This window comes from Hydra vulgaris, chromosome 04 (assembly GCF_038396675.1).
Source record: "Hydra vulgaris chromosome 04, alternate assembly HydraT2T_AEP".
In the NCBI taxonomy this organism is placed as follows: domain Eukaryota; kingdom Metazoa; phylum Cnidaria; class Hydrozoa; order Anthoathecata; family Hydridae; genus Hydra; species Hydra vulgaris.
In genome coordinates this window covers 43,112,501-43,125,032 of record NC_088923.1, presented here as the reverse complement: position 1 = coordinate 43,125,032, position 12,532 = coordinate 43,112,501, and the positions used below count along the sequence as shown (strand labels likewise).

At 28.0% G+C, this 12,532-nt stretch overlaps 1 protein-coding gene across 1 annotated transcript in view; it reads left to right on the top strand.

The window, feature by feature from the left end:
- The first annotated feature begins 1,304 nt into the window (after nt 1–1,304).
- LOC101236405 (heparan-alpha-glucosaminide N-acetyltransferase) overlaps nt 1,305–12,532 on the top strand; it is a 64,355-nt gene continuing 53,127 nt past the window's right edge. The window contains exon 1 of the mRNA XM_065796407.1: nt 1,305–1,461. Within this exon, the coding sequence (XP_065652479.1) occupies nt 1,381–1,461 (81 nt within the window). The 5' untranslated portion in view covers nt 1,305–1,380. The remainder of the gene's footprint in view (nt 1,462–12,532) is intronic.

Below are 12,532 nucleotides of genomic sequence, written 5' to 3'. Positions count from 1 at the left end.
TCAGCATTTTGAATTTGAGAATAGAATTAGAAGTCAATTGAACATTAATGATTTCCATTAGAAACAAGTAGTTTTGCTGTCCCACCAATGGCATAACTTGGTGTTTTTCCATTAAATTTATATATGTAATCAAAAATATCGTTTACATATATTTATATTTGGAAATCTAAAATTAACATATTTTTATTTGATTAAATATGTTAGATGCCCATGCATTTTCTTAACCCTCTACTACAAGCTATATTCTCAAAAAGTTTTTGGTAATTTTTCTCCGCTTTAACTACATAAAGCTTTTTAGTATATTGTACAAATGCATATAACATGAGTTCTTTTTTGTAATAAATGTATTATTTTGACTTTAATTGAGCAAGTTTAGAAAATCTAAATTTAGATTTAAAATTAATCCTTTCACTTAAGATTTTCTTGCTTTAGTGATGGTTGACTTGATGTATTAAATACTTCAGCTGCATTCCATAAAGGAAATGAATCAGTGACTATAGTAAAAACATGCATATTTTCCCTTCTGTTAGTGCTTGTTGCATGAAAGATATTGAATTATCTAAATCCCTAAGTTCTAATATTAAACATTTGGCATAGAAATAGCATCACTTTAGTAACATTTTCAATAATCACTTTAAAAACAAAACTGATAGTTTTTTGAGATTGGCTTGCATTAATTTTTTTTGAAATTTTTTACATCCTACGAATTTAATGCAGTTTGACTAAAATATCATCAGTTAATTTCAAATTTAAATTAACTTCTTTTTGTGTTGTTACCATACCAATCAAACATTTTTTTGACCATATAATATTGATTTTTTGCAAACCTCCTGTAATGGTTTATGATTAGTATTTAAAGAGAAGCAAATATATTAATTTAAATAAATGTCTCTTTAGGGAATAGATAAATTGACTTTGTTAGGTTTTCTTTTTGTATAAATTTTCTTATTTTAATTAAAAATTAATAATCATTTCTACTTTGGAAAGAATTTTTAATATGATTTTTCTACAATTTTAACAATGCTTTTTAACACAGTACACCATATTTTATTAAAAGAAAAAATTATCAAAAAAATAATGCTACTTTGATACCCAGGTCTTCTTTCTTTGTCTGCTACATTTTTCCAGCTAAACTATTGGCTATAATGCAACTCCTTTTTGATTTAGTTTGTTTTATTTATAAAAAATAAACATATTTTGATTTGTCATCTTTAAAGCTATATAGGTTATGTTTAAATGTTTGAATTTATATATAGAAAAACAAATCAGTTTTTATGTCTTTATCGGATAAGTAAAGCAATATTTAATTACTTCAATTTTTATTGTTAAAGTAGATTTTATATACAGAGAGTGTTTTATATACAGAGAGTGAGATTTAGGATGGATCTTTCAACAGTAACATTTTTTACAAATGCTACTACAGAAATTCAAGTTCTAGCAGTTTCACAACAATGTTTTAAGGTTTGTTACTCGAAAATTTTTTTGTTTTGTTTTACTGAGTTGTAAATATGTTGTTTATAAATGTTTAATTTAAATTTTACTGAGTTTTAATGATTAAAGCAAGAGTGATTTGCTTATTTGGTGCACAATGTTACATGGTACACAATGTTACATGGTACACAATGTTACATGGTACACAATGTTACATGGTACACAACGTTACACGGTACACAATGTTGCATGGAATGACACAAAATTAGTTAATTACTTATTATAAATTATTATAAATTAGTTATTTAACAACTGTTTTAGTCACAACTATAAAAGTTTTTGACATTTATTTTACATTTAAATAAGTAACAACAAATCAACATTACTAAATAATTACATCAACTCAATTGTGCTTATCATAAACACTCTGCATATCACAGAACATCTTTGTTTGATGCAGAAATCTCAGTTTCTTTTGTTTTATGACAAATTTATTACTTTATAATGAAAAAAAAAAGAATAAAACAAACAAATAGATTTAATAAAACAAAACAGTTAAAAAAAATCAGTTAAAAGCAAAGTACCAAATCAAAAGAAAATTAGTTCAAGAAATGTTTGAAATAATAATAACAAAAACTAAATAAACATAAAAAAAAATAGCTACCTATTTTTCTATTTCTTTCTTTTTCCACCAAAAACAAGTAAAATAAGTCTAGTAATAACAACAACAACAAAATAATAAAAATAATAAAAATATTTATTCATGCTACCTGAATATGGATATACTACTCTCAAAGTACATTTATTTTATTTAAAATTGTTAGAAGCACACCATTCAGGGTTAGTGTGAAAGTTAGAAGCATACCATTCAGGGTAAGTTAGTGTGAAAAATCTTAAAACTACTCTTTAAAAAATATTTGGATTTATACAGGGGTCCAAATAGTTCCCAGACTTTCAAGGCCCTCTGACTGATCTTTAGACCCACCCACGGGGAGCAAGCAATTGTTGTATCAGATCTGTAAAATATCAAAAATAACTTTATCAATCTAATCAAATATGTTTGCATTGAAAAAATGCAAAAAATGAAATGCATACAAGCAATAGTTTTATATTAAACTATTGTTTAATATTTTTGCATAAAAAAAGTTGTACATTAGTTTTATATAAATAAACTGCATAGCTTATCATCGTTAGCACAGCTCATCATCGTTAGCAAATATGTAACCAAACTTCTTAATTGTGCGCATTATTTGTTTTTATTTTTAAAACAGATGTATAATTAACAGTTGCTAGTAAGTAATGTTAAATGGCATTTAATTAAAAAATTTTATACTGTAATAGTCAGCATTTGTATTATATTTTGTTATATTTGTATATTTGTTTACAGTGTTGGTTATATTATTATATATTGTTATATGGTATATAAATCTGTATATTTTAGGTAAAATATAAATTGTGTTTTCTCTGTGTTCTTAAATTATTTTATCTTTCTAGATATAATGAGTTTCTTTAAACAGACCTGTTCTCATGAGAAAAATAGGAGAATAGTGTGTTTATAATGTGCCAATAAAACAAATAAACCTAACAATATTATTGTACCATAGATTAGGAATTTAGGGAATTTTAAATACAATATTAAAAATTCACACTATCCTATTTGTTAATCTTGTTAATCTCCTATTTGTTAATCTTGCAAAAGCACTATAAGAAGAGGAAAAGTTCTTTAGATGTACATTGGCTTAAAATGAAAAAATACCAATTAAAACTAGGAGCGCTTCTGTAATGCAAAATATGTTGCATTGAATCAGTGTGTTATATATGATTATCATTGGATCTAAAGGTAGATCCAATAATAATCATATATAATGCAGTGCCTAATGATCTTACTTGTCAAAATTATCGTTTAACTATTGGCAAAGATATTACCCACAAATGGTCCTTAGGTGTATTTAAAAGTAATAAAATGGGAAAGCTTGCAAATGATGTCAAGACAATTGAGAAAATAGCTTATGCTGTAATAAAATATAGAATTTATGAAAAAAGTAAACTATTACTTGCTACTGGTGGTCAAAACATTAGTTTTACACTTAAAATAATTGTTGGAGGATTGGGATTTCTTAAGGTAATTTGATTTTTGATTGTGCTACTTTTGCATTATAATTTACCAATTATGTTAAAATTCTGCTTAACAAGCTCTGTTTGGATAAAAGTTTTACTTGTGTGGCAAATATCAAACTCTGTCAAGTCATGTGTGGTATGTTTCCAAGTTCCATGGCAACTCGTCAGCATTATATTTGTACATGGAATGAAAGAAGTTTTTAAAAATGATTGCACTGAACTATAAGCACTTAAGTCACTAATATTCTGAGTCTCATCCATGGGAATATCCAAGTAGACCATGGGAGAGATTACACATTGATCATGCAGGTCCAATGAGTTAAAAAATATTCCTTGTAGTAGTTGACAGTTTCTCAAAATGGATTGAAGTGAAAGTTCTTAAAAGCAATGAAGCCAAGGCAACAACTAGGGTACTCAGGAGATTGTTTTCAACCCTTTGTAAACCAAGAGTTATTGTTAATGATAATGGATCTGGGTTTTTGAGTGTAGAATATAAACAGTTTTTGTTTCAAATAATATCAAACCAATCTATGCAGCACCGTATCATCCAGCCTCAAATGGTCAAACAGAACAAATGGTTCAAACGTTTAAGAGCTTGTTAAAAACTTTTCAAGGAAGTGATGTTGAGATGCAATTGTGTCGCTTCCTTTTTAGATATCGTTTAACACATTCTACAACTGGAGTTTCTCCGGCTGAACTTTTATTAGGTAGAAGATTAAGAAATTTATAGTTGATGCTACTTCCTGAGACCATCACCAAAATCAATGAAAAGCAATTTACAGATATTTTTAGTAATAAAAGTCGATTCTTTCAACCTGAAGACCTTGTTTATGTAAGGAATTATATTGGAAGTGAGAAGTGGGTCTCAGCCATTATTGTATTGGCAGTTGGAAATGTTAACTACAAAGTGTTGATATGGGATGGTCATATCCAGATTAAACATGTAGATCAGATTGTAAAACATCACGTGAAAGGTTGCATTAAGCCTTTAGTTAAAACAGCAGATGGCATGAATAGTCCTTTGTTAAGCAATTAAATACCTGAAACAACTGAAACGTCAGTTCCAAGTGATAACATGTTTTGATGAATGCGACTTGATTAACAAGGATATTGATCCCAACAATGTATGTGAGCAGCTTGAAAGTAAAGATGTTGGTCCCGAGAGACCTTGTGAACAACCTGAGTCGTTTTCTGAGCCCATTTCTACAAAAAACTGAAGATCAGGTTGAACTTATTGTGAAACAGCATATTTAGAACAGTATGAATGGTTTATGGGTGGAGGACTGTTGTAACTGCGTAATCTGGTTTACAACAAAATATAGATGTGCAACGTATCAGCGTTTATTTGAATACAGTCCAAGAGTGTCGATCGGAGAAAAATGTACTTGTTATTTTGATGGACATATATTTTATGGTTGTTACAACTGATTATAGTTGTTTTTATTTGTGGTTAATTGAATTGAATTGTTTCCTAAAGCAGTAACATTCTTTTTTATCGTATTTATAACAATCAGTCAGGTGATTAGTTATAAAAGTATTAATTTTTTAATCCTATTTTAATTCCCAAAGACCATTGCTACAGCAAGTTATAATCGGAAAACGCTTTTTGATGGTCTTAAAGGGATCCCCTAGTGCTGAGACAAGTTGTGTTCAAATCAAAGATAAATATCAGAAAATAAGTTAAAAGTTAATTAAACTTTCCAAAACAAATTATTGAATGAGATATTAACAGAAAACTTTTTAATTTTTGCAGGAGTTTTCCCCTTTGGCGGTTAAACAAAAGTATAAGATTCAAGTTTTTAATGTCAATTTTTTATATATCTGAAAAATATATATTAGATCATTTAAAAAACGATTTCTTGAGTTGAAATATAAATTATTATAAACTATTATATTATAAAGTTAAAAATATATATATAAGATCATTTTTTAAAACAGTTTCCTCAATATATTAAAAAAATTAAGATTTTTAAATTTTTCAAAATTTAACCATGTTGGATTATTTTGTACTTAGTGTTGTATATAAAAAAATTGACTACTTAATTTCTAAGAAAATTATTCATCTTGTGAATATTTAAAGTTCGCTTCGCCTAAATTACTATTTTTATTATGTTAGTTTATTTTACTCAAACCACTGCAGACAAAATATGAAGGGGAAAACCCAATCTAATTGTGTAAAACTGAACTGATATACTGATATTTTTTTAACGAAAAAAACTATGCAGATTTGAGAGCTTAAAATTAAATGTGTATATATATATATTGTGTGTATATATATAAATATATATATATATATATATATATATATATTTATATATATATATATATATATATATGTATATATATATTGCGTGTATATATATATTGTGTGTATATATATATTGTGTGTATATATATATTGTGTGTATATATATATATTGTGTGTGTGTGTGTATATATATATTGTGTGTGTGTGTATATATATATATATATATATATATATATATATATATATATATATATATATATATATATATATATATATATATATATATATATATATATATATATATATATATATATATATATATACACACACACACTCCTAGTCAGCACTTATGGGGACATGTTTTTTTGTTCCGGTTTGGTTTTGTTTTTTTTCTTTTTTCTATACTATTTTATCATAAATATAATTATTTTTTAATTTTAATTTATACATATTTAAATTTATTGTTTTTATTATAAAAAAATGTTTTTATATTTATTTTTGTTATTTTTATTTATTTATTATATATTATATTTCATTTTTATTTTCATCAATTTACAAAAATGATTAATTAAAGTAATACAACCATATTTAAACCTTGCCGTAACCCTAACCCTAAGTCTGACCTTGATACTGACTCAAACCAAACCCTCAGTTGATGTAGCAGCACTCCGCTATGAGTCAGGCTATTTGATAGTCGATGTATGTACTTTTTGTACTCTTTAAAAGTTGCTTACGGAACTTTTTTTTTTTTTTTACAAAAAAGCGTTGCTTACAGGGACAAAAAATTAACGGGTACACTTAAATGTCCTAGATAATGCTAATGTCCCCGTAAATGTTTTTTTGTAAAATCTGTCCTTGTAAGTGATACTATAGTTGTATATATATATATATATATATATATATATATATATATATATATATATATATATATATATATATATATATATATATATATATATATATATATATATATATGACTATAAATGCGTGTTTAGATAAGCACTTTAGGGTCACACTGAAATAATCTGCTGCTTAGGGTTTCAGTACATTAATCAACTATCTTATAGTTTGCTGTTGCAGAGGAGTGCTGCTACATCAACTGAAGGATTGGCATGGGGGCAGCAATCTTTTTGTTTCAAAGAGAGATAAAGGCTAGGAAGTTAAAAGTTTTAAGAGCATGCAGGGACAAATACAGTAAATAAATGAGACTTTGCTGAATAACAAGTCAAGCAAGAATAAGTTTTGGTTAATGGAACTTTAGGTGATAGATCCTTTGAGCAGCGACCATGATAGTATTTGCAGAAAAGAGAAAGAGATGCAACTCTACAAAGATGGGAGAGAGGCTCAAGTTTGCCAGATAAAGCGGGTTTAACAATGTTTACAATGCAATTTTGGACCTTGTCTAGAAGAGAAAGAGCATCATTAGAAGAACCAGCCCAAATATGGCAACAGTATTCCATACAGAGGGGAATAAGAGATTTATAGAGATAGAGAATGGGGTCAAGAGTAAGATAATGCAAGCATGATAAAGAGAAGCAACCTTAGTAGGTGCTAATTTAGCAATCGATTGTATATATGGTTTCCATGAAAGATAAGAAATAAATGGTGATCTAAGAAGATGTAAAGAAGAGAAATCAGTGAGAGGGTTATCATTCATCAATATAGGAATGTTCACAGTATTATGATAGTTGTTTGCAGTTGATAACTGAGTTTAGTTGGAATTTAAATTCACAAACTACTGCAAGCCCCGATCTGTTAGAGAATTGAGATCAGATTTAAGATTGGCTGCCTGTTTTAAGTGATTAGAAAGAGAAGACTTTTTGTCTAGAGAGGAGTTTAAAGTTCTGTTTTCAGCGAATAGAGCCACTTTAGATGTAAGATTGTCATGAAGATTTTTAAGTAGATAAGCTACAAAACTGGACCAAGGATGGAACCTTAAGATACCTTAAGGTTCTTTCCTTGGGCCCAACACTCTTCTTCATGGAAATGAAGAAGAGTGTTGGGCTTCAAGGATGACTTTAATAAAGCGATGAGAAAGAAATGGTTTGATAATCTTAAAAACTCTCCCAGATACACCATATGAAGCAAGCTTATCGAGAAGCATGCCAAACTCTGTCGAAAGCTTTAGATATGTAGAGAGCATTAGTCCTAGCTTTGTCGCCTCCATTTGATGCATGATAAAATTTTTCAGTCACAGCAGTTAGCAAGTTAGCTATAGAGGATTGAAAACTATATTGATTGAAAACTGTATTGATTGTCTGACAGTAAATTACTTGATTCAAAATGGGATGTTGATCAAAATTTGTTGATCAAAAACTCAAAAACCTTGCTAATAACGGATATAAGACTGATCAGACAATAGTTGGAAAGATCAGAATGTTCACCAAGTTTTTAAAAATTGAAACCACAGGTGTCATTTTCCTTACACTTATTAAATAGAATAGAGAGAATAGAAGAGAGTTTTGGAGAACATTTTTATAAGACTATGACAGGAATGTTATCTGGACCACAAGTCGTAAAAAAGCCTAATTGAGATATGACTTGAGCAACAGAAGCTGGAATAATTTGAATGTCTAATAATAGGATAACCGGTTTAATTGGAATGGGAGGAAGAGTATGGCCATAAGATTCAAGAGTCGAGTTAGAAGGGAAAATTCCTTGCAAATAGTTCTGCCTTTTCCTTGGGAGAGATAATAAGATCAGTCCCATGAATGAGAGATGGAATTTCAGACCTACCTTTGTTAATGACTCTGTGTTAATTATATTTGTTAAAGACTGCTGATTTTCCAAAAGAAGTAAAATAAGGCTTGGCTTGGAATCGGTGAGAAGGAATAAAAGCTTCTATTCCTGCCTGGATTTTTGAGATTATATAGGAGGCGCACATTTATTAGCAGAGAGATAAAAAACATCAGACTAAGGAGCATCACAAAGAAAATCATAAAAATAACTCCAGTCTGCTTTAGGGTAGTAGTAAGTAGTGCAATGATAGGGTGAGTTCCAAGAAACAGAACAAGAATAAAAATTCATAGAGATAATTGCATTGTTGGAACCACCTAATGGAGAAAAAGAAGAAACTAAACACAAGCTAGGGTCAGAGACAAGGTACAAATCAAGGAGTAAAGGTAAGTGATTCGGGTTGTCTGGAAAAGTCATAAAGTTAGCTTACTGAGTATGAGATTGTAAAGTCAAAAAGATCCAGCATTCAGCGTCCTAGGTGTTCAACATCCTAAACAATGTAACATAGCTTAACATCTACACCAGCCTAATAGATAAAGAAGGGGTTCAAGGCCAACAAAGTTATTCTACTTACTCCTAAAGTCTTTGCCTAGGAGGCCTCCTACAAGACAGTAGATGGATACAGTTAAGATCTGCCCAAGATGAGTATTTTTATTGAGACACCATCTCTTGCCTTTATTCAACCAAGATCCCCAAGGCAGGGGAAATTTAGCTGGATGCTTTCTAACGTCTGCCCAAAATGAGGATTTTTATCAAGACACTATCTCTGGCTGTATTTATATTAGTGTACTGTATTTATACAGTACACTAATATAATGTATTACTGTATTTATACGGGTGTACCGGATAATTCGGTACACCCCTTGTTCAGAATAATATTTAGGTAATATTTACCCCTAACTCAGAATAATATATCAGAATGATTCCGGGTGTACCGGATAATAAATGAAAGTGAAAGCCTGCACCTCAACATCGAAGCTATATAATAAATATTTATAACCTATAATATATATATGTATATAAGTATATATATATATATATATATATATATATATATATATATATATATATATATATATATATATATATATATATATATATATATATATATATATTTATTTATTTATTTATACATATATATACATATATATAGTTAAATATTATTGAAAGTTTTAACCTGCATATTATTTATATTTAAAATCATTTTTTTGTTTTATATTTTTACAATTAGGTTAAAATTGAAATATTTACTGTAATAGGCATCCTATACTTTTTAACTATTTAAAAGTTAAGAAACATTTAAAATGAGACTATTCTCAGAGGCAGGTAACATTTTTGATGAAAAAAGAGCTCGTTTGTTGCCCAAAACTGGATAGCAACTTTTTGCACCACAATATTCCTAAACTTTTAAAAATTACATAAGTGAATTCCTCAAATAAAATTAAGCAAAGTTACAGTTAAGCGGTCTAAAATAATTTCAATTTTTTCGCTTGTTGTGCTTGCTCAAAGTGGTGAATTTTTAATATAAATGTAGAGAGTATTTATTGACTTTAGTGTATACATCAACTATAGTGTATACATCGACTATCTTATAGCCTGCTGCTACAAGGATAAAACAATAAAACAAGCAAAAAAATAAAATTATTTTTATTTTTTTGATTTAAGACAACTTAATAACTCCAAATCACAAACCTTGATAAACAAAGCTGCTGCGTGGAGAAATGCGGTACTACCAGGGTTGTGGTGGGGATCAAACTCGGAGCCTCTTGCTTATGAAGTAAGCGCTTTACCACTACACCACTACCGCATCAGCATATACATATAAAATTGTTAACATTGGGGGAGGCGGAAGAGTATGTTTTAGTGACATCCTCAACCTTCCTTTCCAGTTAAAACAGGTGTTGCAGTAATAATTGTGTTCACCTTTTATCCAAGGATAATAAATTGATTTTAAATATTGTTTTGTTGCAATAGTGTTGTGTCTTGTTATATATATATATATATATATATATATATATATATATATATATATATATATATATATATATATATATATATATATTAGGCCTTTTGCGTAAGAGGCGTGTGGTCGCATTCCTATATATGACCATGCATATAATACTTTCTTTTGACAACTTGGCATAGTTTTGATATTTAGCACTTTTAAAAAAGATGATAAAAAAACAAGGCAAACTTAAATTAAAATAAATAATCCATAAACTGAAAAGAGAATAAAATCTAAAAAAAAATAATTAAACTAAATTAACAAAAATTAAACTAATAAAAAAAAATTTATCACAGCTCTATCAAGCTTTATTATTCCCTCCTATGAATAAATAGGCTAATACAAGGGCAGATCCATAGTGAGGGGTCCCCTTCAGATTTATTTATTTTACATTTAACACAGCGCAATGTTTAAAAACCCAAGTAAATTAAGCTGTTTAAAAGTGCCATGAAATTTAATAAAATTTTGTGATGCAATTTTTAAATATTATTAAATAGTTAATCGGATACAGGGTGTGACAAATCAACAGACATGCACATGTTTGTTATAAAACAGACAGAAAAACGAACATCGCGTTTCTTTAAATTTGCTTATGCAAATGTTGGCGTTTTATTTTAAGATTTTTCAAAACAAACGCAGAAATTAAAGTTCAGAAATTTCTTTCCAAATAGTTTTGTGATTGATAGTTTTTAATTTATTATAAAAAAAAACATATTTTAAGCCTTCCCAGGAAATATGTGCGGTTTTTCGTCTTGTATGTCCATGCAGGAGTCTTTTATTTTAGACAAATTGGTCACGGCCGTTTGCCAGTATTTTTGAAAATATAAATTATCAGCTTTTTGTAAAAGATATTTGTATAATTTTAATGCAACAAGTGTATATCAAGGGTTAAATTAAGCGATTTTGATTTGCAAACTCTGAAAAAATATCTGGTCTTCGAAATGTTTAATCTTGGTTTCTTCTAAGTAATAAGCAATTACATTAAAAGTTTAAAGCAAATTAATGCATTCATTTTAAATAAAATTTTGCATGCTTGGTTTTTTTTTAATTTTCTTATTTTCTATAAAGTGAAGTGATGTTTGCTTGAATATTAAAATCAATTTTAAATGTTTTTTTTTGTGTATTTATCATTAATTTGGGCGCACTTTGCAAATGCATAGAAAAACAGTTTTAAAAAAATAAAAATTAAATAAATTTACCAAACATCTTTGATATATTTAATAACTTATTAACTAAAATAAAAATTATTTGAAAATAAAACTCCCTTATTTGACAAATCTCTTTAATTAGATGATTATGAATAAATAAAGATACATAAGTCAACGTTCATTAAAAAAAAACACGATATGTCGCGCCCTGAGATAGTTAAATAATAGGTTGCAGATGCGACTATTTCAAGATAGTTGTAATTATTTTGTTTAGTAATGCAAATAATTTTTTTTATTAGAAAATATATATTTATAATAAAAATAAGAATTGTTTGTAATGATTTTTTGATAGCTTCTACACTCATTTTGACATAAACTCTAATCCGAAAATTTTTTTCAATGCATATGTGCACGCCTTTTATTACATTGCAATAAAGTACTCGAGAATTTTGTAACAGAACTTGCTTGAAAAGTGTTGATTAGTTGCAATTATTACATTTACATGCATAAATTCAATAGATCAGTGATTTAAAGTGCTGTTATTGGTGCTGTTTTGCGAGGGTTCAAATCTTACCCTTGACACAATATATTTTCAATTGTTTTAATCTGGTTATATACATTTATAGCAAAAAAATAAATATAGCAAAAAAGACTCATTATTTTTAAAATAAATGTTAAAAATTTTTTCTAGCTATGGGCTTTTTTTATTTTTTTTATTTTTTTTGCCTCCACAACAGCACCTCCTGGAGAAGCAGGACTGCCTTGTTAAATTTTTTCTGTATTAAGTTTCGGACCATCCACAGCTTATTAGGACTAATTAACTGAGCACATTAATAACATAAGTAT